General features: G+C 52.5%; 1 protein-coding gene across 6 annotated transcripts in view; it reads left to right on the top strand.

Moving 5' to 3' along the window:
• MAP4 (microtubule associated protein 4) overlaps positions 1-26,442 on the top strand; it is a 152,438-nt gene that overhangs the window by 27,788 nt on the left and 98,208 nt on the right. For 5 of the 6 annotated variants that reach the window (XM_077179421.1, XM_077179393.1, XM_077179312.1 and 2 more), the window contains exons 2-3: positions 1,791-1,842; positions 20,835-21,085. In XM_077179421.1, coding sequence (XP_077035536.1) covers positions 20,845-21,085 — 241 coding nt within the window. In that variant the 5' untranslated portion in view covers positions 1,791-1,842; positions 20,835-20,844. The remainder of the gene's footprint in view (positions 1-1,790; positions 1,843-20,834; positions 21,086-26,442) is intronic. The other variant, XM_077179258.1, reaches the window with a different exon arrangement.

Here is a 26,442-nt window from a genome sequence, read left to right as displayed (position 1 = left end):
GAGATTGGAATCTCCTGAGTGAGAGTGGATCTCAGCAGTGGGCTGGAGGCCAGGGGAGCAGCCAGTGGGGCTGTGATGCCCTCGAGGGGATGGAGGTGTTCTCCAGGGAAGGAGCTGCACAGAGGGACCCTGATGTCCCAGTTTGTCACAGGGTGGCTCACCTGCCAGTGAGGATGTGGAGAAAGGAGGAGTGGTGCTGGTTTGTGGTGTGTGGCAGCAGTGTCCCTCTGGGGAAGGCACCGAGCACGAGCTGAATCCTGCACCAGAGATTCTCCTTTCCTTAGTTAATGTGCTAACTCCCCTTCCCAACCCTTCTGAAGGACTCTTCTGGAAGGCTTTTCTCACTCCTCAGTGCTTCACTGAAGCTCAAATGACACTTTCCACTGGGCTCTTTCCTCCTTTAGCTAAAAGCTCTGGTGTTTCACTTCCCTGGAACACGAAATGCCCATCTGTGGGGAGAGGAACATGGGTGGGTGTTTCTGTCTGACTGCTGGGCAGGCACTGAGGTGATCTTCTCCTGGAGATTGGCTTGGTGACTTGCAGTGCTGGAGAACAAGGTGGACATTTGTTTCTCCATGGGGATTGAACTACTTGAACTCTGTGGTTCAGTTGATGTTCTCTTCTGCAAGGGGGCTAGAAGGAGTAATTATTGGGATAGAAATTTTTTTAACAGCTGTGTTTGCTTCACAATTAAGAAACATTATCAACAGAATGTAAAATATTGGGTAGAAAACTTTGGAACAGGACAGCCTGGTGAGGAGATGGTTCCTGGTAAATCTGGTGGGAGCAGCTGCCCTGGAATCACAGCAAAAGCAGGAAAGGAGCTGGAGCAGATCAGGGTGGGCTCGTGACTGTCACAGGTGGCTGGGCAGGTGTGCCAGGGACTGCCAGGGGCCCTGTGAGCTCTTAAGCCATTCATTGAGCACCTGAAATGCTGCTTAGGGCAGGGATGTCCTGATCAGCCTGGATTAATTCAGCCTTAATGCTGTGTTTGGAGAAACCTATTAAGGTGTGCAACCTTAATAGGGAAAAGTGGCTCACAGTTTTCGTGGAATAGCCTGAACAGCTGAGCAGGTGTTGATGGGAAATAGCAATCACAGGGTGGTTGGAGTGTGGGGGAACCTGTGGATGCCACCCAGGCCAGCCCCCTGCCAGGGCAGGGTCCCCTGGGCTGTGTCCAGGTGGCTCTGGGATGTGTCCAGAGAGGAGACTCCAGCCCCCCTGGGCAGCTGTTCCAGGGCTCTGCCCCTGCATGGACAGAGGCTGCTCCTGCTGCTGGGCTGGAGCTGCTGTGCTTTGCTTTGTGCCACTGCTCCTGGTGCTGTCACTGAGCAGAGTCTGGCACCTTCTCCTGGCACACAGATTGGGAGATTTGTGGGCATTGATGGGATCCCCTGTGAGCCTTCCCTTCTCCAGGCTGGGCAGGCCCAGCTCCTGCAGTCCCTGCTCATCAGAGATGCCCCAGAGCCCTGAACATCTCTGTGGCCCCTGCTGGACCCTCTCCAGCAGCTCCTTGGCCTGAGGAGCCCAGAAGTGGACAGGACACCCCAGCTGTGCCTCAGCAGGGCTGAGCAGAGGGGCAGCATCCCCTCCCTCACTCCTGACCCAGCAAGAGGAGCTCTGACTCCTGCTGAGGAGGGAGCACCAGGAAAAGCTGCCTGGATCACTGGAGGGGACTGCAGCAAATCCTCCCAGTTAATTCTGAGGAGCAGCACTGATGTCCCAGCACCCCTGGCCCCTGCCATGCCAGGGCCCTGTGCTCACACAGCTCCCTCTGCTTTGTCTTGCAGATCAGCAGCTCCTGAGGACTGAAGAACCTGCCCAGGGAACCCCTGCTCTGAGGTAGGAGCTGATTTTCTGCTGACCCAGCAGAGATGTTTCATTCAGAAGCAGGGTTTGGTGCAGCTGTGTGTGCACTCAGAGCAGCTGTGCTGGGACCTGCAGCCCCCAGCCAGGGATGGGAGATGGGAGCTCTGCCTCTGGGAGCTTGTGTGGAGCAGGCATGGCTGGAATGCACTCACCTTCCATTCTGTTCTGATAAACCTTCTAATTACTGCTCCTTCTACATCCTGCCAGTTAAACCCCTTCCAGACAGAGTCACAGAAAGGTTTGGGTTGGGTTAAACCCACCCAGTGCCACCCCTGCCATGGCAGGGACACCTCCCACTGTCCCAGGTGCTCCAAGCCCTGTCCAGCCTGGCCTTGGGCACTGCCAGGGATCCAGGGGCAGCCACAGCTGCTCTGGGAATTCCATCCCAGCCAGGAATTCCCAATTCCCAATCTCCCATCCATCCCTGCCCTCTGGCACTGGGAGCCATTCCCTGGGTCCTGTCCCTCCATGCCTTGTCCCCAGTCCCTCTCCAGCTCTCCTGGAGCCCCTCCAGGCCCTGCCAGGGGCTCTGAGCTCTCCCTGGAGCCTTCTCCTCTCCAGGGGAACATTCCCAGCTCTCCCAGCCTGGCTCCAGCCTTTCAGGTATTTATTGAAGCTTCAGACATTGCTGGGTTCTGTGTGGGATAACAGGGCTGCTGTGGAGCTCCAGGCTTATCCTTTCTGGCCACTTGGACTTTCCTTCCTTGCCTTTTCTGCTTCAGAGGGCTCACATCTTGTTTAACTTGGTCATTCAAATCTTCTTTTTATCAGAGTAAGAGGACTACAAAAGATTAAAATGGGTAAACTAGGCTAAGAGAAACAAGTCTGATTTGGTTTGTTGGGAATTGGGAGCAGCAGATCATGCAAGTTTTTATCCTAGCTGTCCTTTGGGGGAGGCACAGCACAGCTCCAGTTCTGGAATCTGCCTTCAGCTCTGCAGTGGGGATGTCTGGGGTGCAGGTGCTCACCTGATGTGCTGTGGGGGAGGAATTTCAATTTCTTCCTGATTTTTGTGTGGACTGAGAGACCCAGGTGTGTTCTGCAGAGCAGTTTGGGATTGTTCTCAAATGCTGGTTATGTCTTGAAGTCCTGAGAGGGAAATCTGCTGTTTTCTTCCCTGTGTGAGCCATCCATCTGCCTTTTCCTGAGCTGTCAGTGGCAGAGCTGGTTCCACCCAGTGACCCTTGGCTCTCAGGAGTGCAGAGGGGTCACACAGACAGAGCTCCAGCACCTTGATTTACCATCACCAGCCCCATGCACTGTCACCTCCTGGAGCTGCCTGCAGCTCACAAGAGCCTCACAAGCCTCCTACAACTCAGTTATGGCATAAAAATTATTCCTCAGGCGCCTTTTCTTTTTCAGTGTCCTTAAATGTCACATGCAGAGATAACAACACTGTAGGTGCAGAGTTATTTATTTTCAGTGGGGCTGATGCTCCTGTCCATGGTGTGAAGAGGCTCCCGTGTCCCAGTTCCTGAGGGGGCTGGAAGGTTGGAAGGGGCTCCCAGTGCTGCAGGGGCTGTGCCCAGGCTCCCTGGGCATTCCTGCTCTCACTCCCAGGGCTGTGGCCACCAGCCAAACCATCTTAAGCTGTTGTCTCAAAGCCACTTGAAGAGAAGCCAAGGAAGATGGCTTATCTGCCCTGGGTGGGCTGGAGGGGGGCCATGCCCACAGCTTGTCCCCACGTGCTTGTCCCGTGGCCTGAGGGGACCTGCAGGGGTCACAGGGTGTCACCTCCTCTGTCACACAGGGAAGGTGACAGAGGAATGGGAGAGCTTGGTGTTCTCCTCCCTGCACCTGCCAGTCTTGGGTGGGTTTTATTTTTCCTCTTTTCTGCCTCTCTTGGCTTGGCCCAGTGTGGGGGGAAGGTCTGCCAGGCTCCTGGGATGTCTGGACTGGGTTTGGACTTCATGGAATATCTGCAGTGGGAAGAGACCCTTAGGAATGATGGAGTCCAACTGCCTGCTCCTCACAGGAGCACCTGGAACAGTGAGAGTGCTCTGCAGGCAGCCCTGGAGCTCTGACAGGTCCTGTTGTGCCTCCCAGCTTGTCCAGGAGGTGACTTTGCCATCAGGTTCTTCCTCCTTGCATTTCTCCATTTTTGGGGAGCTGTGGCAGGATTGCCCCCTGCACCCCAGGCATCCCTGGCTCCACTGCCCTTGTGCAGGGGTCCAGGATGTGCAGGTGTTTCCCCCAGGCTGCACTGAGCAGCTCAAGGGCTTCCTGCAGTCATTTATCTGGGAATGTTTAGGCCAGGCTCGTTGGGTGTGAGGATGAGGAGCAGCAGCTTCCTCCCCCACATCCTGGGGCAGCTGGGAGGGCAGGCACAAGGGAGGAGCTGGGCTGCTCCTGCTGGATTGACCTGCCTGAGAGTACCTTGGGTTCTTTACAAACCTTTATCTCAGACTGTCCCTCAGGAGGCCCCCAGCCCCTCCTGCTCACTCCACTGGGAGCTCTTCCAGCCAAGCCCAGGGCAATGTTTGGTCATGGTGGTGGCACCTGGATCTTCACTTGGTTCTTGTGTTGGTTCCATGTGTACACATGGGGAGAAGACACTTCTGAAAACGTTACCTGCTGGATAAATTGATGTTTTGTTGTTTAATGGCTCTAACTGGGAAGAAGCCTCCACAAACCCCTGTCTTTAGGGTCAGTTTTATGGAGTGGGCAGGCCCTGGCACAGGTGCCCAGAGCAGCTGTGGCTGCCCCTGGATTCCTGGCAGTGCCCAAGGCCAGGCTGGACAGGGCTGGGAGCAGCCTGGGATAGGGGAAGGTGTCCCTGCCATGGCAGGGGTGGCACTGGGTGGGCTTCAGGGTCCCTCCCAACCCAACCCATTCAGGGATTTGAGGATTCTGAGTCACTTTACCACTTAAGGTTTTACTTTCCTCAAGTGATGTGGGAAGCACCCTGAACTAAAATCAAATTTTTTTCAGTTCTACACTGAATAGTTGTTTATTTATTCCCCTCTTTTCCCCTTTTGAAGGGAGTTGCTGTGTCCAAGGGCACCGCAGTGTGGCCCTGGACACTGCAGCCACACCTGGGATAAGAAAATGAATCATTCTCTAAGGAAACCACCACACCATGCCTGATAAGCTGCAGGGACACCTGGAATGTCTTTATTGCTCTTTCTTTCATGAAATCTCAGCTTTTGTTTTCTAAGCAAAGCCTTGTTTTGCAGGCACCCTTGAATGTGTTTGTTATCAGGAGCACGGAAATGTAAATACAATGGTGCTTGGGCTGCAGCAGCTCCTCCCTTCCTCCCCCTGCCTTCCTGCATGCACTTGGGGAGGGGGGAGCTGTTCTTCTGCATTAATTCATTCAGAAAGGACTGTTCTTGCCCCTGCTGCCACCTCATCAGATTTCAGGGAGAGACAATTCACTCCTTGAGACCAACAACTCACACAAGGGCTCGTGCTGTGGCTCCTCTTGGCATTTCCCCAAGCTCCTGCCTACCAGCACATCCCATTTTTTAACTAGATAAGCCACACAGGCTCTGTTCTGCTTGAACTAAGACTGCATTCTTCTCCTTGCAACATTTGAGCTCATTTCCTAGAAGAAAAACTAAAAAAAAACTGGAGCCTTCACCAACCTGAGTCTCAGAGCCTTAAGTTTGCAGCTGCTTTTGAGAGTTTTGCCCAAGTGAGGCTGTGCTGGATGTGCTTGGTCACTGGGAGCTAATGTTGGTTGATCTCTCAGTCAGCAGGAATTTTGTCATTAAAACCAGGTCAGGACAGCAGAAAGGCTCCAATGTAGAATTTGTTCTTTGGCCTCAGCCGGGAGGAATTGGGCTCAGCTGTTGGATGTGAGCAGGCACTTGGCCTCACTCTGTGCCTGTCATCTGCTTTTTTTACTGACTCTGTCATGGACTTTGTGTGGCAGGAACAACTTTCTGGGCACTTATTTCTCCTCAGTCACCAGGCCTTTCTTGCCTAAGGTGCCACAGTAAATTGTGATGTGTCTGTAGCACCTGGGCTGTCCCTGGTCCCTGCCCAGGAGCTCAGTGCACTCCTCTGGCCCTGGGCCAGCTGTGGGGCTGAAGCAGCTCAAGAAAAATCCCCGGGATCCTCTCTAAGAATAAACATCACATGAGAGCAGGAGTGTCCCCCTGCCTGGGCAGAATTAAGTGTCCTGCTGGGAGGCAATAACAGCAGCAGCTTAAGGGCTGGGCTGGCATCCCCCTTGTTATCTAATTGCAGGGGTTCCATGCTGTTGTCTCCTTGTCACAAAGGTCCCAGACCTTCTTGGTGTTTCTTGTGGGCAGTTCCTCAGAGCACTGACTCTTTCCTCTTCACAAAGCAGCCACTGACTCCAGTTCCCTTCTCAAGGCCCACCCACTCTGTTATAGCATCTTCTTCTCATTGGGTACAGCTGTGGCCTGGTAAAGTCAGGCCTGCCCTAGTCTTTGAGAATTGGCCCAGCTGCAGCTCCTTGGGGGTAAGATTACTTTCTACACTATCTTTATTTTCTTATATTCTATCCCCCTACACCCCTGGCTGCAGGGATGAGCTGCAGGGCCCCAGGCAGGAGGGGCTGGCCTGCACCTGCAGCTCTCCTTGCTGCTGAGCATGAGAGGTGCTTCCAGAGCCTGCTGGGTTCATCAGTCAGAAGAAGGAGAAGCACCTCAGGCCACCACTTTGTCCTCCATACTAATAATCTTAACATAATCTTAACTTCATACTAAAATATACTAAAACACCCTAAACCTAAATTTCTCACCTCAGTGATGCACTACAATAGATAATTTCTCTTATCTATCTTACACTTTTGTAATTTCTAGTTTATCTAGAAATCCTAGAAGCCTTCTTCCCAAGTGGGAGTCAAAGGCAGTGTTTTTCTGGGGTTCAGGGTCCCCCAGAGCAATCAGAGGAATATCCCCCTTGCCCTAAGTTCCCACAGGCTCCTACCTTGGTTTAAAAGGATTCCAGAGTTTTGCCTTTCTCACCTGTGTGTAGGCACAAATATCCCTACTTAGGAGTAATTCCTGTTAATGTGGAATGTGGTTAATCCCCTTGCATCAGTTGTGGAGCTGCCCCAAGATGAACAAGATCCATACATGGAATTGCCAAAGGTGGTGCAAAAAGCCCTTTTTGAGCATGTTGTAGTGACACACCAGTGTGTAAAGGCTGGCTGGGATATCCCAAACAGGAGAGCCTGTCCTCAGCAGGGGCAGGAACAGGGATATCCCAGAGCTGGGCTTAACAGAGTCAGGAACAGAGTCAGGAGCAGGGATATCCCAGAGCAGTCAGGAGCAGAGTGAGGAACAGGGATATCCCAAAGGTGTCCTTAACAGAGACAGGAACAGAAATATCCCAGAGCAGTCAGGAGCAGGCTCCACAGCTTGGAGCCTTCCTGGTGTGTTCTGCTCCCACCCTAAATGGGGTCAGGGATTTTAATTCTCCATGAATTTCTGAGCACCTGAGTGGCCTCCACAGAAAAGGAGGGAATTTGGTTCCTGGCCTGAAAATCCCCCTGGATGGAGTGGGGAGGTGCTTGTGTGTGGGCCCTGGGCACATCCCCATGGAGCAGGAGCAGGTCCCTGACACATCCCCATGGAGCAGGAGCAGGTCCCTGACACATCCCCATGGAGCAGGAGCAGGTCCCCAGCGTGGTCACAGAGCCAGGCACCAACAGAGCATTTGCTCTGCCCTGTCAGAGCCTCCCCACAGCTTTGTTGTGGTTTCCAAAGGGCAGCCCCTGCCCTCTGCAGCAGCCCAGTCTGTCTGTCCCATCCGCAGTCTGTGTGTCCTGTTCCAGGTGTGTCTGTCCCGTTCCCAGTGTGTGTCTGTCCCGTTCCCAGTGTGTGTCTGTCCCATTCCCAGTCTGTCTGTCCCATTCCCCAGTGTGTGTCTGTCCCGTTCCAGGTGTGTCTGTCCCGTCCCCGGTCTGTCTGTCCCGTTCCAGGTGTGTCTGTCCCGTTCCCAGTGTGTGTCTGTGCCATTCCCAGTCTGTCTGTCCCGTTCCCGGTCTGTCTGTCCCGTATCCAGTGTGTGTCTGTCCCATCCCTAGTGTGTGTCTGTCCCATCCCTAGTGTGTGTCTGTCCCATTCCCAGTCTGTCTGTCCCGTTCCCAGTGTGTGTCTGTCCCATCCCCGGTGTGTGTCTGTCCCGTTCCCAGTGTGTCTCTGTCCCATTCCCAGTCTGTCTGTCCCATTCCCAGTGTGTGTCTGTCCCGTTCCCAGTGTGTGTCTGTGTCATTCCCAGTGTGTGTCTGTCCCATTCCCAGTGTGTGTCTGTGTCATTCCCAGTGTGTGTCTGTCCCGTTCCCAGTGTGTGTCTGTCCCATTCCCAGTGTGTGTCTGTCCCGTTCCCAGTCTGTCTGTCCCATCCCCAGTGTGTGTCTGTCCCATTCCCAGTGTGTCTGTCCCGTTCCCAGTGTGTGTCTGTCCCATTCCCAGGTTCTCTGGGGCAGATTCTTTGTCTGTTTTCTGGGAGTTTGCAAAGCCACACTCTTCAGAGCCCCTGCAGTCCCTCACTCGCTGTAGCCAAGGTCTTGCAGAATTTACAAATAGCTAAAACTCATTCCTTGGTCTAGAGATACTTAGGTTTATTCTTCCAAAGCTTTTTAACCTTCCAGTTGTGTTTAAAGCTTTAAAATATTGTTTTCTCCTGACAAATCCCCCTTGAAAAAGCATTGCCAGGTTTCCCCTGTTCCCCTCCTCTGGAACACCAAGCTGGTGCTGAGTTGCCATGAATGAAAATAATTCTGCACTCAACTTTCTCATGTGGAAGCTTCCAGTCCTGTGTCCTGATGGGCAGGTTCTGGTGCTCTGTAATTAAGCTGTCAGGAGAAGGGCTTGTTTTAATTAAAAGTGAAGCAGCTGCTCTGGTACAGTCACTGACACAACTGGAATTGTTCTGTGCAGGGAAAGGAGTGGAGCCTGTGAGGAGTGGCTGGAAGCAGAGGTGGTGTCCAGCCTGTGCCTGATCCCCAGAATTAATTCAGAATTTGTCCTCTCTGACCTTCCTTCCCCTCCTACACTCTCAGACGTGTATATACACATATTTATATATTATTATATATACAGAAGGCAGAACTGGGAGTTGATGAAGGCACTGAGGGCCTGCACAGTGGTGCTCAAACTGTAATTAGGTCAGTCTGAACCTCTGAATTTCTTTCTCACAGCATGACTTGAACTCATTCTCATCTCTGGGTTTGTCCTTGCAGTGTTGGTGCTGTACAGTTTTCATCCCATCTTAGAAATGAACACCCAAATTCTCACGTGGGAACAAAATCCATTATTCTGGGGAGAAATGTCTGTGAGACAAACGTGGAATGGGATGAATTTGGAGGGGCTGAGGTGAACTTTTGTGGTGGAACTTGTCCTTTTTGTGCTCCCAGCTGTGGTGCCCAGGCTGTGGCAGTGAGGTGGTGCTGCGGGAGGAAGAAGAGGAGGTGAAGATGAGAACTGTGGGGTGATGCCCTCTGCCAGGGCTGTGCCAGGGCAGGATCTCTGCGGGCACGGCCAGGCTGCCCTGGTGCTGTGGCTTTGCCCTGGGGGGGAGGTGGGACCCAGCTCCTCCCTGGCCCTGCTATTAAAGGAAAGCAGCTGACAGAGCAGCTGCTGGGGCTGGGGCTCAGCCCAGCATCCTCCAGAGAAAGTGCTTTGCAAACAGCCCTTTCCTCCCCTGCCCCCACTGCTCCTTCCCTGTGCCAGGAGCAGCCAGGAGCCTCTTCCCCCATGATTGATGAAACTCTCCTTTTTTGGTGCTGCCTCTCTGGGGAAGCAGCACAAGAAATCCCCTCTGCTGCGAGGCCCTGAGACCTGCAGGGCTCTGGGGGCTGCCTTTTTACTGCTGCTCACTTGGGAGCTAAAACTTCCAGGTCTGGGCAGAAGGTGGGCAGACTCTGCTTTCCCCCTTAGATAAATATTTGATTTTTGGAGTCCTTTTTAGGGCTCTTGCTTCAGTGCTGGTAGGCCTGTGCAGAGCTCGACACTTGAAAGTCCCTCACAGTTATTATCTATGAACTCATCTTCCATGTGGCTTTTTTGAAGGCCAGCCAAGAGCATTAATCCCCACCTTCTAGAGTCCCTAATCCCTGCTGGGGCTTAGAGGAAAGTTATTCTTGTCCTCCCAGTGAAGCTGCTCTGGCAGAGCACCTCTCTCTGTAACTTAAGGCAAGTTTATTAATGTGACTTTTTATCAGCTTGGAAAGGGTACAGCTCAGGATGGAGCAACCCAGCTTGGACAGTCTTACCCCATCCTGCTGAGTGCTGGATGCCTCTGCCATTGCCCAAAGGGAGGGAATCTGCAGGAGGGTGCTGTGCTCTTATCTCAGCCATGATTACCCATAGTGAAAGGGTCTTTGCTGGCATGGGTAGGTGCCACAGATCTTTTTTGGGAATGGGTGCAGCTGGAGGGGACTCTGAGTGCTGGGGTGATTTCTTTGCAGTTGTATGACTCTTCTCTGCTCAGCCTGACATTCCTACAGCCTCCCAGCTCTGCTTTTCATCCAGTTGTGGCTGTGCTGGCCTCCAGCCCTCTCCCTGTGTGAGCCTCCCCCTTCCCACCAGCCCTCCTTCTCCAAGGCTGCTCTGGCTCCAGGAACACTCTGGCTGCTCCAGGAGGGATTCCTTCAGCTTCTCCTTCCAGGGATTTGGACAGGAGGGCAGCTGGAGCAATTGTGCCTTCCCTGTTGTCAGTGTGGTGGCTTTGGGCAGCCCTGGTGGTCAGTGTGGTGTCACTGGAGGGTTTGGGAGGTGGCTCAGGGCCCTCTCTGGGGCTGAGCTGCCTCTCTGGTGCTGCCTCTCCGGTGCTGCCTTCCACAGGGAAGTTGCAAAACCCCCCTCAGGCTTTTGGGCAAGTGCAGAGCCATTGCAGGAACTGTAATTCCCAGGAATGTGGCAGGGCTGCTCTCCTGGGTGTCTGGAGTTTTCTGTCTGAGCTCTTGGGCAGAGTGTGGCTCCCCAAAGCCTGAGAGCAGCAGGAGTTGCTGTGGAGTGCCCTGATAACACAGCCTGCTTCTGCAATCTCCTCACCTCAGCACAGGGGAGGCTGAAACGGGGCCAGAGGGAACTGATGGAAAAGCTGCAGGTGAGAGTCTGAAATGAGAGTTTGCAGAGCTCTCAGTGCACCTGAACTGAGATCAAACAGGGCATCTGTGCCATGGAAATGCTGAGTTCCAGAGGCCTGGCTGGGAGGGAGCTGCAGCCCCTGGCACAGGTGTCCAGAGCAGCTGAGGCTGCCCCTGGATCCCTGGCAGTGCCCAAGGCCAGGCTGGGCAGGGCTTGGAGCACCTGGGACAGTGGGAGGTGTCCCTGCCATGGCAGGGGTGGCACTGGGTGGGCTTTGAGGGCCCTCCAAGCCAAACCATCCTGTGACAGCATTCCATGACACCAGGTACCTGCACACAAACACGTGTGTCTGTGTGTGTCTGTGTGTGTCTGTGTGTGTGTCTGTGTGTGTGTCTGTGTGTGTGTCTGTGTGTGTCTGTGTGTGTCTGTGTGTGTATTCAGAGCCACACTCTGCTCAAACAGGGATTCTCCCCGGTTCCCTTGCATTTGGATATTCCTTCTGCCTTGATCTTTGACAGAGATCTGACTCCAGCTAATTACTTCTATTTTGCATAAGTGCAGAATATAAACTTTATTTTTAAACTGCTTTTACTGAGTTGAAAATAATGTTAATCAGGGGCATGTAATATTCATGTTACCCACCACTGGAATTCCTCGAAGTCCTGGTATTTATTTCTCTGCTCCCTTTCCTCTGCTAGCAACAACCCTGGCCACAGTGATCCCTTTGTGTGGAGACCTGGAACCTTCCATCACACCTGGCAGTGATGGCACCAGTGCTCTCCAGGCAACTGTGCTGTGAGAGAGGGAAACTCTTGTAGTTGAAACAGAGACAATACCAAGCAACACACTTCATTCCCAGGAGGCTTCAAACCCTTTTTATTACAGCATGCATGCTTTTTATACATTCTTACAAAACTTACAAAAGTGAGTTTACACTTTTCTCATTGGTCAGGAGAGACAAACAAAGGCAGTTGCAGGTTTCTCTTATTTATCCTTCTTTCCTTCTTGGTTTCTTTGTCAATGACCTTGGTAGGAAATTCTTTCAGGGGTAAGCATGGATCCTCTCTGGGGTAAACAAGGATCCTCTCTGGCTCACAGAAATCCTGTAAAAGCCCTTCCCCAGGAAATGTTCAGTGGAATGTGCTGGGGTGTGCAGGGATCCTGGCTCTGTGGGGCTGTGCTGCAGCTCTTTGGAGGGGATTCTTTGTGGGATGCACTGGCACCAAGATGGGAAGAGGCAGTGGCAGAGGCTCTGGGTGCTGGCAGGTTTTGGCCTGTGCCAGGATCACAGCAGTGAGGTGTGTGGTGAGATCCATTCCTGTGGAATCACAGCAGGTAAAGGCTGGAGTGCCCCAGGTGCCTCAAGGAGCACAGTGTGTGAAATGTGTTCTGGCTGGGGCACAGGCTGTGTTTGAGCAGTGCACAGCCTGGAGCTCCTCTGGAAGAGCTCACTGCAGAGCTGAGAGGCTCATGGAGCATCCATTGGGCCATGGATAAGGCTGGGTTCCTTGGAAGCACCCTCCTGCAGCAGCCCTGTCAGCCTGGGCTTGTTCCAGCTCTAAATGTGCAGTGTCCTGTGGGGTTTGGTGTTGCCATAGCTCTTGCAGCACTCTTGCAGCTCCAGTGCAGTTTTTATGGGTGCCTGGGCTGTGGGATGTTCCTGGGATGCACTCTGCAGTTTCACAGAAATTCACAGAATCACAGACTCCCAGCCTTTGACTGACACCCCCATATCAACCAAACCACAGCTGGACTCAAGGAGCCTTGAGTCATCCCTGGTTGCTGTTGCCTCCCCTGGGTGCCCTTCTGGTCCTGCACTTTCCTTAAAGTCCCTGTACTTTAAAGAAAAAATGTTCCTTTTTTTTTTGTTGTTGAACCAAATACAAATAATTTCAGTATGAATGAACATTTGAATGAACATTTAAAAAGAGCAGGTGGGAGCTGCTGTAGTAAATCTGGGAGATGCTGGTCTGGCAGCCTTCAGGCCACCCTCAGTAATGGCTTTTGAGCTGACAGTGAGTAGGAGCTCCACATATAGAGAGAGGAGCTTGTTTTACAACTTGCCTCTGGCTGCAGTGGGATTTGTGCCTGGTTCTCCTTGGAGACTGCATCATTCCATGAAATTGAAGCTCTCCAAGCCACGAGTGGCTGCGAGGCAGGGAGAAAATAGAAATTTCCTCAAATCTCCAGCAATGGAGAGAATCTTTTTAACATTCCCAGCGAGGCAGGGATGCTGGAGTTGTCTGCTGCCAGGCTCTGCTAATTCATGTGGCATCTGAATAATTGATGGTGAGGAAGGCACAGCTCAGTGGCTTTATCAGTGCTTTCCTAAGGGAAATGGAGCTGATGAGAATGTTTCTGATCATGGAGCAGAAATCATCATTAAGAAATCATCATCAGTTTGCTGGGATGCAGCAAATTGAGTTTATTTGCAGTACCAATAACAGCAAAACCAATGCTTGAAACAGAAAAATGGCTCCAAATCCCTAAGGAATGAAACCCTACAATTGATGGGCACCTTGAGGAGCCTCAGATTTCCCTGTGCTGGAAGGGCCAGGTGGGAGAGGTTGTTCCTGACCTGAGAGGTGGAAGGAGGGAGGTGCCAGATGTGGAGGGGAAGTGGCTGGAGCAGACAGTGAGAGGGGGAAGCAATCAGGGCTGCAGTTCTGCCTCAGCTTTGGGATCCTGCTGAGACTTCATTAAACCCATCTGAAGTGAGAACTTAAAACTTCCTGTTTATTGTCTGCTGTGTGGCCATAAAGGGATTGTGGAAGTGCCTGAGATCCGTGTGAAGCCTGCAGAGCTGTTTCATGGTCACAGTCCTGGAATCCCAGACTGGTTTGGGTTGGAAAAAACCTCAAAGCCCACCCAGTGCCACCCCTGCCATGGCAGGGACACCTCCCTCTGTCCCAGGCTGCTCCAAGCCCTGTCCAGCCTGGCCTTGGGCACTGCCAGGGATGCAGGGGCAGCCACAGCTGCTCTGGGAATTCCATCCCAGCCAGGAATTCCCAATTCCCAATGTCCCATCCATCCCTGCCCTCTGGCACTGGGAGCCATTCCCTGGCTCCTGTCCCTCCATGCCTTGTCCCCAATCCCTCTCCAGCTCTCCTGGAGCCCCTCCAGGCACTGGAAGGGGGAATCTGGGATTCCTGGGTGGAAATACCTGTGTTGTCCATGTGTTCCCTTGTGGAGGCAATAGTAGGAACTGTTTTCCTTTTACTTGTGCATTTCTGGCTTTTCTGTAGCAGCCTGGAGGCTCTGGGGCTGACTGCATTTATTCTGACAGATTAAAGTGAGCCAGAAGGCTCAGGGAATTTGTGCTGAGAAGGGAAACAACTCTGCAAGTGCTTTGTCTGTTTTAGGAGTCCAAACTAAAAATCATCAAATGCCCCAAACATGCTCTCTTTGTCCCCAAATCTGCCTCCTCTGGTCCTGCCCTGTCTCTTGTCTCTCACACAGGAGGGCAGCAGTCATTTAAGCCTATAAATAATAGCTGGAAAATCCCTTGCTGTATTTCTGGATGGTCTGAAGGAGAGGGTGGCTCTGTGACTCTCCCTGAAATCCTCATTTGCTGGCAGTGCAAACATGCACTAGAAATCAGGAATATTTGATGTGCTGCCTCCCTGCCTGCTCTCCCAGGAGCTCTGAGGAAGCTGCCAGCTCACTCTGGTCTCAGCAACACCTCCAAGCTGAAGTTTGGTTTGATTTTGCTGTGGAAATATCTGGAATCTCCTAATTAATCCTGCTTTGATGATGCCATCAGGTGCTTGAGCTGGTCCAGCAGGTCTGGAGCATCCCAAAAACTGGAGACCTTCCCTCTGCCAGGGGTGGTACCTGCACATCCTCCTCCTTCATCCTCCTCCTCCTTCATCATATTCATGCCTGATATGATTCTGGCATCCAGGTCACCCTTTCTGAGGCTGGTTTTTCCAGCACTTGAGCTGAGTGTGATTTTAAGTGTTGGGAAGATTTTATTAAAGATCTCTCAGCCTCCATCTCTCTGCCTCTAAGAAGCTTCTGGTGATCTGTGGGATTTCCTGTGACTCCAGAAACAGCCACAAAGCAGAGCTCTTGCTGTGTTGCACTTTAAAACAATAAATAAGTGAATCCCATTGGTTTAGACTGTGCCAAAATATAAAAAATGCACAGATTGGGTCACAGATTTTTGTGCCCAGCCAGGGAATGTGAGGAACGTCGGCGGCCCAGGCGGTGGCTGTGTCCTCTCCCCTGGGAGGATGGATGCAGAAATCTTTCCATGGATTCCAGGGCTCTCAAGGAGGATGACTCTGCAGATCTCTGCTCTCCTGTTTCCTCAGCAGCCACGGCTGAGTGCTCCCAACACTCACAGCTAAGAAAAGCAACCTGACTTACCCAGGAGAAATGGGAATTATGAGCTGTCCCTGTTCCTCCCAGCCAGGCATTTAATTTGGGATGGAGTTAGGAGCTAATTTTAAAGGAGCAAGTGGATCTGATGGAATAATGGATGTGTGGACATCAGGGTCTCCTTTAAACCAGCAAAAGGGAGGAAGTGTTCCTTCCCTGCTCCTCCTGGATGGGAGCAGGATTCTCTTCCCTCTCTGGCAGGAAGGTGCTGGGCCAGGGGCTGGCTCCAGCCTGTTTGGAGCAGGATGGAGCCATGGAGGGAGCCTGGCAGGGCTCTGGGGCTGGAATGCTGTGTCACTGTCACTGCAGGGCTGTCAGTGAGGCCTCAGGCTTTGGCTTTTATATTTTCAGGTTCTGTGCTGCTTCAGTGTGTGGGTCTGAGCTTCACATCAGGGCATGCTGAGCTCTGTGCACAGAGCAGGGAGACAAAACAATTCCTGCTCCAGCTGGGCACCAAGGACAAATGATCCAAATCTCAGCCCAAGAGCACAAACCCTGTGGGCTGGAGAGAGAAAAACAAGCAGGGTGGGACTGCAGGGGCTAAAGCTGGAATGGGACAATGAACTGCAAGATGCAAATGGAGCAGAACTGATCCCAGGGAGAGAGCCCGGGAGCGCTGGTGCATTTTGGGGCCATTTTGGTTCATCTTGGGTGCAGCCCTGGCTGGGCTCTTGTGCTGCCCAAGGTGCATCCATGGAGGCCTTTTAATAAATCCCTGCTTTATTCTTTAGCTCTGTCCAGCCTCTGCTCTGGGTCAGCCTGCACAAGGCATCACCAGGTCCCTGGGTGAGCCCCTGTGGGAAAACCAACCCCAGCATTCCCTGTGGCAGGAGTGCCAGGGAGGGCAGGCAGTGTCCCACACTGAGTGTCATTGTGCTGGGACACTTGACAGGCTGTCAGGTTTGGGTTTTTGGGCAGCATCCCCGTGCCAGCTCTCCTCTTTCTCTGTCTTCAGACAAGAACTCAGAATCTGGGTCAGACTGATCATAACTTGAAATTCCAAGCCTGTGCGTGCCTGGAGGCAGGAACACAACAGAGCAGGCAGGGAAGCTGCAAAATGGAGGCACAAAGTTGAGGAAATAAATTCTGCTCTTCCCTGGATGGGAATGTCAGGCTGTGGCTCATGCAGGCTTTGGTTTGCCTCCTTTTCCAGAGGGTGCTGAGTGGGGTGGTGGCTCTGGGAAGGTGTTCCAGGGGCTCACCTGAAGCAACACCTGGGTGAGGAAGTGGCTGAAGAGAAGTTCTCGACACCCTGAGAAGTTGTTGATGCTCCTGATGCCCAAAAGTGCCCAAGGCCAGGCTGGACAGGGCTGGCAGCACCCTGGGACAGTGGGAGGTGTCCCTGCCCATGGCAGGGGTGGCACTGGGTGGGATTTGAGTCCTTCCAACCCAAACCAGTCTGGGGCACTTCCAGGGATGAGGCAGCTGAGACTAAAATCCAGTGAAGAGTTAGAACACTTTGGAACAAGACACCAGGATGGAGGGTAAGGGGTTAAAATAACCCTGCTGAGTTGTTCAGATTAGCTGAGGAGAGATGGATTTTGTTTACCCCGGCAAACAGGTTACTCACTGAGTAAGTACACAGAGATTCTGAGCTGGAGAAGAGCAGATGGAGCAAACCCTGAGTGTAACAGATCAGCTGTGCCTGGAACAGGAGAGATCTCAACAACTCTCCTGTGTAAAAATAATGTGTGAGTTCAAGGAACAGGATGGATTTGCTTTGGGGTGCTTTGAAGGTTTCCTGGAATGTGTGGCTGCAGGAAACCCCTTCTCCTTGCCCTGTCACTGTGGCAGGGCTGTTCTGCTCCTTCCACGCCTTTCCTTGGAGCAAACTCCTCCCTTTGCTGTTGTCTGGGAGGGCTGGGCTGTCCTTGGAGGCTGTTCTGGGTACAAACCTGGAGTCAGGTTGGTGTCACCCACGGCTGCTCCCCTCCCTCTGCTGATTTAACAGCACGAGGACCTGGGCAGCTGAACAATGATTCACAATCCCTGAATCCCTGAGGCTGCAAAAGCCCTCCCAGCCCATGGAGCCCCATCCCCTCCCTGTCCCCAGCCCAGAGCTCTGAGTGCCACCTCCAGGTGTTCCTGGGACACCTCCAGGGATGGGCACTCCAAACCTGCCTGGGCAGTTCAGAGCCTGACCCCCCTTTCCATGAGGAATTTCAGTGCATTCTTAAACCTCTGCCTTCAGAAATCTCTGTCACTCCTCAGTTGTTCTCTTTCACCCCAAGGTTAATGCCAGAATTCACCTTCCCTGTGCTCTGTTGGTGTGTGATTTGCAGAGCTGGGGAGGCAGGGGAGTGAGGTGCATCTTGCTGAGGATCCTTTAGTGCTTCCCAGGCAGCTCTGATATGGATGGAAATGGGGTGGGAAGCATCTGTCTCTCTAAGCTGCTCAACACATGGATATGCTCCAGGATTTGCTCTCTGCCCTTGGGCACAATCCCTGCAATATCCTTATTTTCCTCTTGCCTTAGACAGGGAATCTGGGAATTTGGCTGCTGTAACAGCAGAGAGGGAAAAGGAGGAATTCCCAGGGTTGTGGCTGTCCTTGGAGCCCACCTGGGCTGAGGAGGGATCCCTGCAGTCTGTGCCAGGTGCTCCTGCCTGTCTGGGACACCAGTGCTGTATTTAAAATGCCTTTTCTTAGGTACACTGGTTTATTTTTGTACATCCTTCCTACATTCCCTATTTAGCTAAATATGGCCAAGGAAATGTCCTGCTGATAGGGCTGCATAGCCTCATTATTGTTTTTCCCTAGAAAGTGGATCACTCCAGTGTCCCAGTTCCTGTGCACACCTGAACTAGCAGCACTGGCAGTGCCACAAGCCCCCCAAATCCCATTTATTTCATGGCAGCTCTTCCATGGAGTGCAGCCACCTCCACATCCAGGGAACAGGCACAGGACAGGGGGGGAAACAGCTTCCAGCTGGGCCAGGGGAGGCTCAGGCTGGATATTGGGAAAATTCCTTCCCCAGAAAGTCTGTCCAGCCCTGGCACAGTGCTCAGGGCAGTGCTGGAGTCCCCACTGGTGAAGGGATTTAAAATCCCTGTGGATGTGGCACTTGGGGACAGGGTTGGTCGTGGCCCTGGCCGTGCTGGATGGACTCAGGGGACTTTTCCAGCCTCAGTCACTCTGTGCTCATGATGCAGCTTGCTGGGAAATGTAAATATTGTTTTTCCTTCTGATGCTAAATGACATTTTCAGAAGATGATGATTAAATGTTCATCGCTGCACATCGAGGCTCAGTGACCTAAAGCCATCAGTTCACTTGTGAGTTGAAAACAAAGGAGGATGTGCCTGAAAAATTGGCTCTGTCTGAGCCCCATTTATTCCTTGAAGGAGACTGGTCAGTGCAGGGATGAAACTTCTGGAAGTGCCTTCCCTGGCTGGTGCTCCCTGCAGGGTGATGCAGCCAGTTGTGTGCACATCTGGATGATGGTTTGTCTTAAAATAGTCAGGAACTCTGAAAAAAACCTTTTTATAAGCCTTTTTCATTTTAATATGAAATGGTTTTTTTTTACTGACCATAATTCATTCAACTGTGACCCTGCACAGGGGGTGAAGAGCTCCAAACTTTTCACCTCTGGATTTCCAAGCTGTGACTCAGGGCCTTTATCTAAACCACCAAGAACTGCAGTTGCTGCCTGAAGTGTGCTCTGCCTGCAAGCCTGACCTTTCATTGTTCAAAGAATGAAAAAGAAGAGCTTGGACTGAATTATTTTCCATAATAGACTTGCCTGGAAGGACAGAAACACCACTGTCAGTGGGACCCCATTGTTCCCAAGGAATGTGAGGCTGGAGCCTGTAGGTATGTGCTGGCCCTGCAGTGCTGACACAGAATTTCCTGGAGTTCAAGGAGTAGGAGCCTTTGTTTTTTGGGAACAAGAGGATCTGTGTTCTGCCACCCCATGGAAGGCTGCAGGCCTGGGCTGCTGCACAGTGGCCACTTGGGTCACCCCTCCTGACCCAGCACAACAAGTGTCCCTTGTGTCCCTGTGGCTGCAGCTCTGTGGCAGCAGCTCCTGGTGTTCCTAAGGAGAGGCTGGAGCTGGGCTGGCAGAGCTGGGAATGCTCACCTGGACAAGGGGACATGCAGGGGCAGCTTGGAGCCCCTCCAGGATCTCCAGGAGAGCTGGAGAGGGACTGGGGACAAAGCCTTCAAAGCCTTTCTGTGCATTCCAGCAGCTTTTGTTGGCTCTTGTTGCCAAGGATGACCTCAAAAGGCTGGAAAGTGAAAAAGGAAGGAACTGGTGATGGGTGTGTGTTGTGCCAACCTGAAGGCTGCAGATGAGTCAGTTCAGGTGCATTTTTTCAGCTTCTTGCCAGGAATAAATTGAACATAGAGATGCAGATCAGGGAGGGATAACTGGTGGTTACTTCTCCTGTTTCCAGTTCATAGCTGTGGATATAATGCCTACGTGTGCACTTTGCTGTATTTTTTTCATGTCAACATTATTAAAACGTCACTTTCCCTCCCAAATCCCAGGGCTGGAGGGGGTTTGCTGGGATTAGCAAGGTTTGCTGAGGACATGGATGTGCTGCAGGACCCTCTGGGAGGGATCAGGAGCAGCACTGAAGTATACATCAGAGATTATGTAAAATCCTAATCTCCATAGGGGAGCTGGGTGGAGTCAAACCCAGCACTAAATTCCCTTGCGTCATTTGTGCTGCTCAGGGGTGACATTAACTCCAGATCTGGGGTGACATTAACTCCAGAACTGGGGTGTCATTAACTCCAGAACTGGGGTGACATTAACTCCAGAACTGGGGTGACATTAACTCCAGATCTGGGGTGTCATTAACTCCAGAACTGGGGTGGCATTAACTCCAGAACTGGGGTGGCATTAACTCCAGATCTGGGGTGACATTAACTCCAGATCTGGGGTGACATTAACTCCAGAACTGGGGTGTCATTAACTAACTCCAGATCTGGGGTGACATTAACTCCAGATCTGGGGTGTCATTAAGTCCAGATCTGGGGTGACATTAACTCCAGATCTAGGGTGTCATTAACTCCAGATCGGGGGTGACATTAACTAACTCCAGATCTGGGGCAGGTGCTGGGCATTATTTTTTACCTTTCTTATTCAAGGTTCTGATAGAAAACCGCATGAAATGTCACATCCGTGAGCTAAACCTGCTTTAGATGATCCCAGTTTATTTCTGATCCATTAAGGGGGTTTGGAAACATCTGGGAATTCCTGAGCATTGCACAAATGTTTGGTGTACAGGCACAGGGGACGTGCAGTGGGCAGAGATCTCAGATGGAATTCTCTGTCTCCCTGCTGGGTTCCAGGGCAGTGTCACACCATGGCTGCCCTGGCCAGGTGCTGGGCATTATTTTTTACCTTTTTTATTCAAGGTTCTGATAAAAGACCCCATGAAATGTCACATCCATGAGCTAAACCTGCTTTAGATGATCCCAGTTTATTTCTGATCCATTGGAGGGGTTTAGAAACATCTGGGAGTTCCTGAGCAGTGCACAAAGGTGTGCTGTGCAGGCCCAGGGGCACACCGTGGGCAGAGGTGTCTGATGGAGCTGTCTCTGTGTCCCTGGCTGGGTTGCAGGTGCTCAGGCATGGCTGACCTGGACCACTCCCTGAGCCTGGCCGATGCTCTGACGGAGCCGCCCCCTGACGTGGAGGAGGAGGTGAAGAGAGACTTCATCGCCACGCTGGAGGCTGAGAAGTTTGATGACGTGGTGGGGGAGACTGTGGACAAGACAGACTATGTGCCCCTGCTGGATGATGAGGAGCAGGCCAGGCCTGGCAGCCAGGAGCCCAAAAGCAAAGGCCACGTGGACGGAATTGCCGTGGAACGTAAGTGTCCCAAGTGTCCCCAAAAGTGCCCTGGCACAGCTGGAACATCTGTGCTCGCTGTGACACTGCTGGGACAGGACCTGCTCTGCTGCTGGCCTCAGTCTGACACGCTTATTGCCAAAGCCAAGACTCAGGTCAAGCCCTGGTTGTTGCTTTTTGCCCTGCTGGCCACAGGAGAGGCTGTGCTTTACACTCATGGTTGGAGTTGGTGCTTTTGGGGCTCTCAGAGGAAGCACTGACCAAATTCTGAGGTGCCATGCTCCACAAACAGTGTCCCAAAATAGCAGAGCTGTGCAAGGTGCCAGCACTCTGGGGGATGGCAGAGCCAAGCAGGAAAGGTGGGTGATGAACTGGAAGATGGGAATCTTCATCATCTCCTGAATGTTTGACAGCTGAATCCCAGGGTTCTGACCCAAGGCTTTATTTACTTGGATTTCTTTGGCTGTGCTGGTTGTGTGCATGGTACCAAAACGTGCTGCTGCCTCTGCTGCTGCTGCTGCTGCTGCTGAGCACTTTCCAGCCCAGCTGATATTTAGAATCATGGAATCATTAAGGTTGGAAAAGATCTTGGAGATCATCAAACCCAGCAGCTCCCCCAGCACTGCCAAGGCCACCCCTGACCACGTCCCCAAGTGCCACATCCACATGGATGTCACATTCCTCCAGCAGTGGGGACTCCACCATGCCCTGGGCAGCTGTGCCAGGGCTGGAGAACCCTTCCAGGGGGAACATTCCCAATTTCCACCTGAACCTGCCCTGGAGGCCCTTCCTCTGCTCCTGTCCCTGTGCCCTGGAGCAGAGCCCGACCCCCCCGGCTGTGCCCTCCTGGCAGGAGCTGTGCAGAGCCACAAGGGCCCCTGAGCCTCCTTTGCTCCAGGCTGAGCCCCTGCCCAGCTCCCTCAGGGATTCTGCAGCCCCTGCCCAGCTCCCTCAGGGATTCTGCAGCCCCTTCCCAGCTCCCTCAGGGATTCTGCAGCCCCTGCCCAGCTCCCTCAGGGATTCTGCAGCCCCTGCCCAGCTCCCTCAGGGATTCTGCAGCCCCTGCCCGGCTCCCTCAGGGATTCTGCAGCCCCTGCCCAGCTCCCTCAGGGATTCTGCAGCCCCTTCCCAGCTCCCTCAGGGATTCTGCAGCCCCTGCCCAGCTCCCTCAGGGATTCTGCAGCCCCTGCCCAGCTCCCTCAGGGATTCTGCAGCCCCTGCCCAGCTCTGTTCCCTGCCCTGGTCACACTCCAACCCCCCCAGGGTCTGTCTTGGACCTGGGGACCCCAGAACTGCCCCAGGAGTTTCAAGTGGAACACCACCCATTCATTTGTGTTAAGAACTTTATCAAAAACTTCGCAGGAAAAGAAGATTTTTAAACAGATGTTTCCCTGTGTGAAAGGGAAAAGAGTGAGATTTGGGGTCATGCAATGGGTTTCTTTCCCAGTGAACAATTTAAATTATTGCTCCCTTTGCTTGTGTGCTGTTCCCTCCCTGGCCAAGTGGGAATTGTCACTGGGACCAGCAGTGCCTTGATGATTTTATTTGTTTTGTGGCCTTGATCTGTGCTGTATAGAAGAGGAAAACCTTTGGTAATCTGATGACTTCTTCAGAAGAAGGTTTCTCTTTTTGCTTTAATGCTGCTGCTCATCAGTGCTGAGGAAGGTGGGATGTGATTCCTCAGAATAAACAGAACCTCCAGAACCACAGCATGGGGAGTTCTGCTCTGTTCAAGGCATTTATTTGCTTTGATTAGAATTGCACTGGGTGCCTTGTAATACAGGAGATGTAACCTTGAATTTTCTATGCTGACACAGTTATTAAATGGCACCAAAGGAGCAGGAGGGATGGGCAGAGGGATTATTATAAAACTTGGAATTTGGGCAGTTCAGATGTGTATTATTTATTTAATTTCTATTTTAGCACTGCAGAAGCAGAGAAACATGAGCACATGTTAACACCTTGTATATGATTTGAGAGTATTTTTAAGCAATCCTTTGTTGTAGAAGCTGCAGATCCTGAACTATCTCAGCACCAGGATTTCTCAGTGCTAAAATCATGACACAATATTGGTGTGAAATACAAGGCCCTGAAGTGTGTCCTGCCAGCTGTGTATCCCTGGACATTGCTGTTGATACCTTGGGGTTTAACTTTCTAGTTTTTAGGGCATCCCTTTCCCAACTCATATTCCAGTAACTCCAGGACCTTGGGCTGGGGGTAACGAGGCCGTTTGGCTTTGCTCAGTAATTAAAACTCTGTGAGAGCTCAGGCACAAATACTGGGGGGCAGAAGCACAATTTCAGGAGGAATTCCTTCATGGAAAGGTTATTAAATACTGGCAGGAGCTGCCCAGGGAGGCTGTGAGTGCCCATCCCTGGAGGTGTCCCAGGAGCCCTGGAGGTGGCACTGAGTGCTCTGGGCTGGGACAAGGTGGGCACTGGGCAGAGCTGGGACTCAGGGGGCTGGGGTGGCTTTTCCAGCCTCAGTAATTCAGGGATTCTGGGGTCTCCTGGCTTTTCCAGCCCCTCCTCTCCCCTCTCTGCACGCCCCAGCCTGGGCTCCTTGGGCAGAACTCATTTCCTCCTCCGTGGCAATGGGGGGATGCAGTTTCTTACTCTTGCTTTGGAGATTGGTTTTTCCCTTTTTTGGGAGAGCTGGAGAGCAGTCAGGAGCATGATCTAAATCTTTGGCAAGATGCAAACGAGACCCTGGTGAGGAGATGGAGAAGTTGCCCTGAGTGGAGCTGTTCAGCTTCCCCACCCTGGACCAGCAGGGAAGGACTGAAGCCTAAAGCAGGGTCAGTTACCACAGGCCAGCCTCAGGATTTGGTCCTGGAATGTCTTCATTTCTCTCATCTGTTTTTCCCTGAAGTGCTGAGGGTACCTGGTGAAGCCCTGGCTGCTGAGAATTTCAGATTTTCTGTGTTGAAAGGCACAGAGCCCCAAGAGAGCACTGCATTGACCTGGGGATGTGGAGAAGGCTCCCAAAATGCAGTGGTAGAACTGGGATTGGGGGTGTGGAGTTGGAATAGAAGTGTGTGATATCCAGGGGAAAACAGATAGCTGTTTCTTCCATGAACTTTATTTAAGATTTGTAACTGTTTAGAAGGGGATAGTAAAGTGAGGGAGCTTCATTTATTGAGGCTCCAGAACAAATGAGCTCTGGGTGAGACTTACAGGGTCCTGAGGGCGTCCTGGTGTCGCAGTTCCATGTTTGAGTGTGACACCAAGATTTTGGGCAAGAGCAGAGAGAGTTCCATGTCCCTGGCTCCAGACAGGCTGGCTTTCCTGAGGGAGAGGAGCAGCCTGCAGAGCTCAGGCTCTCCAGCCTCCACTTGTTCATTTATTTATGTTAAAAGGCACAAATGTGTTCTGACATCACGGTCTGTGCTCCTCAGATTGTCTTTCCCCAGTCAGAAGAGGTTTAATCCTCCATCCTGTCAGGCTTTAGCTGCTCCAGCTCTGCTCCAGGGTTTTCTTTCACTTTTTTTCCTAAACCCAGGAGCCAGATTAGGAGAGTTTAATGTTGAGCTGGGCCCCAGCCTGGGCTGGGTGAGTACAGAGGGGTGGAGAAGAGCAGGGACCTGTGGTGAGCACTCATTTGGTCACCTAAAAATCTGTCCTAGAACAAAGCTTTAATAATGTTAACTCCTAAAATACCAGGGAACAATGGGTTTGTTCTTCCTCACACCTGGCTGGACATGGTAATTTGGCAAATTCTGGGATAATCCCTTTATGACCTTGTGGGCCTTACATCACAGCAAGGGCTGTGTGCTGCCTGCTTTCCTTGGCAATTCCAAGGCTCTCAGGATCCTCTGGAGCTTCCAGGAAAGTCCTGGAGGCTGCAGCAGCAGTTTCATTCAGGTGCTGATGTGGTGGGGGGAAGGAGGGGAGTCCAGGTGGGAGCACATTCCAAGGAAAGGAAAACACTGGGTGGGTTCCATGATTTGCAGCAGAGCTCCTGGGCAGTGTTTCAGGTGAGGTGGGGAGCAGGATTGTCTGTGCAGTGATGGTTCCTGGTGGGGAGCTGAGCCCAGACCAAAGGGCAGCTCTGTGCTCTGTGCTCTGTGCTGGGACGTGGCCTCAGGCTCAGTCCCTGTGTTCTGTGTTCCTGCACTGCTCACAGGCTCCTTGGTGAGTTTTAACCTTGAGTGCAGGATTTTTTGGAGGGAATTGTCCTGATCTGGGCTGGGGTGGAGTTGATTTTCCCCCTGGCTGGGGCAGTGCTGTGTTTGGAGGTGGCTGTGAGAATGGTGTTGATAACACCGGGCTGGTTTGGTTGTCCCTGAGCCCTGCCCACTCTGGACCAAGGAGTTTTTGGTTTGCCAGGCCCAGCCAGGGAGGTGCCAGGAGGGTGGGGGAATCCCACAGTACTGGGGTATCACATCCTGCCCAGTATGAACTGGGAGAGGTGGCCAGGAGCTGCCAGTCACTGCTGGGACAGCAATGCTGGGCATTGCTCAGGGCCTGGTGGCCCAGGGCATTGGGCACCACTGGTCCCTCTTGGCTTTTATCCACAGAATCAGGGAATTGCTGAGGTTGGGAAAGCCCTGGGAGACCGTGGAGTCCAACCATACCCAGCACTGCCAGGGCCACCCTGACCGTGTCCCCAAGTGCCACATCCACAGGGTTTTTAAATCCCTGCAGGGATGAGGACTCCACCACTGCCCTGGGCAGCTGTGTCACATCTGGAGAGCCCTTCCCATGAAGGAATTTTCCCAGTTTCCAGCCTGAGGCTCCCCTGGCCTGGCATGAGACCGTTCCCTCTCCTCCTGTCCCTGTTCCCTGGGATAAGATCCCAAACCCCTCTGGCTGTCCCCTCCTGGCAGGAGCTGTGCAGAGCCACAAGGGCCCCCCTGAGCCCCCTTTTCTCCAGGCTCAGCAATTCCCCTCTCTCTTTTCACTATTATAATTCTGTTATAATTTTATTTCATGTATTAATCTGTCCTTGAGCCCGGGGTTCATTGCCCTGCACTCCCCTCCCCAGGGGCTGGGGCAGGGCTGGGGGGGCTCCCTGGGCCCCATTCCCGTGGGATTGAACCCTGCAGGACCCAAACCCTTCCTGCCAGGAGGGATGGCCTTGGTTGAATGGAATCAGTCCCAGCAGTGGCTCTGGGACCAGAGGTGTCACCACGAGGTGGCTCTGCTGGCCCTGCTGCCCTCTGTCCCACGGCTGCTGGGCTGAAACCCCGGGCCAGACCTCGGCTCCTTTGGCTTTTCCCTCCCTTCCCACACGAGGAATAAGTGACATCCTTGCAGCAGGATTTGCTTTAGCCAAAGGGATTCAGACACTTGGTCACCTGTGAAAGGGGAGATGGAGAATGTTCCCCACAGCCCAGAGTTCCACAGGGATCAAAGATAGATCAGCACATGATGATA

The sequence above is a fragment of the Agelaius phoeniceus genome, chromosome 1 (genome assembly GCF_051311805.1).
Source record: "Agelaius phoeniceus isolate bAgePho1 chromosome 1, bAgePho1.hap1, whole genome shotgun sequence".
Taxonomy (NCBI): domain Eukaryota; kingdom Metazoa; phylum Chordata; class Aves; order Passeriformes; family Icteridae; genus Agelaius; species Agelaius phoeniceus.
The sequence above is the reverse complement of the archived record's forward strand: the minus strand, read 5'-3'. Positions and strand labels throughout refer to the sequence as shown.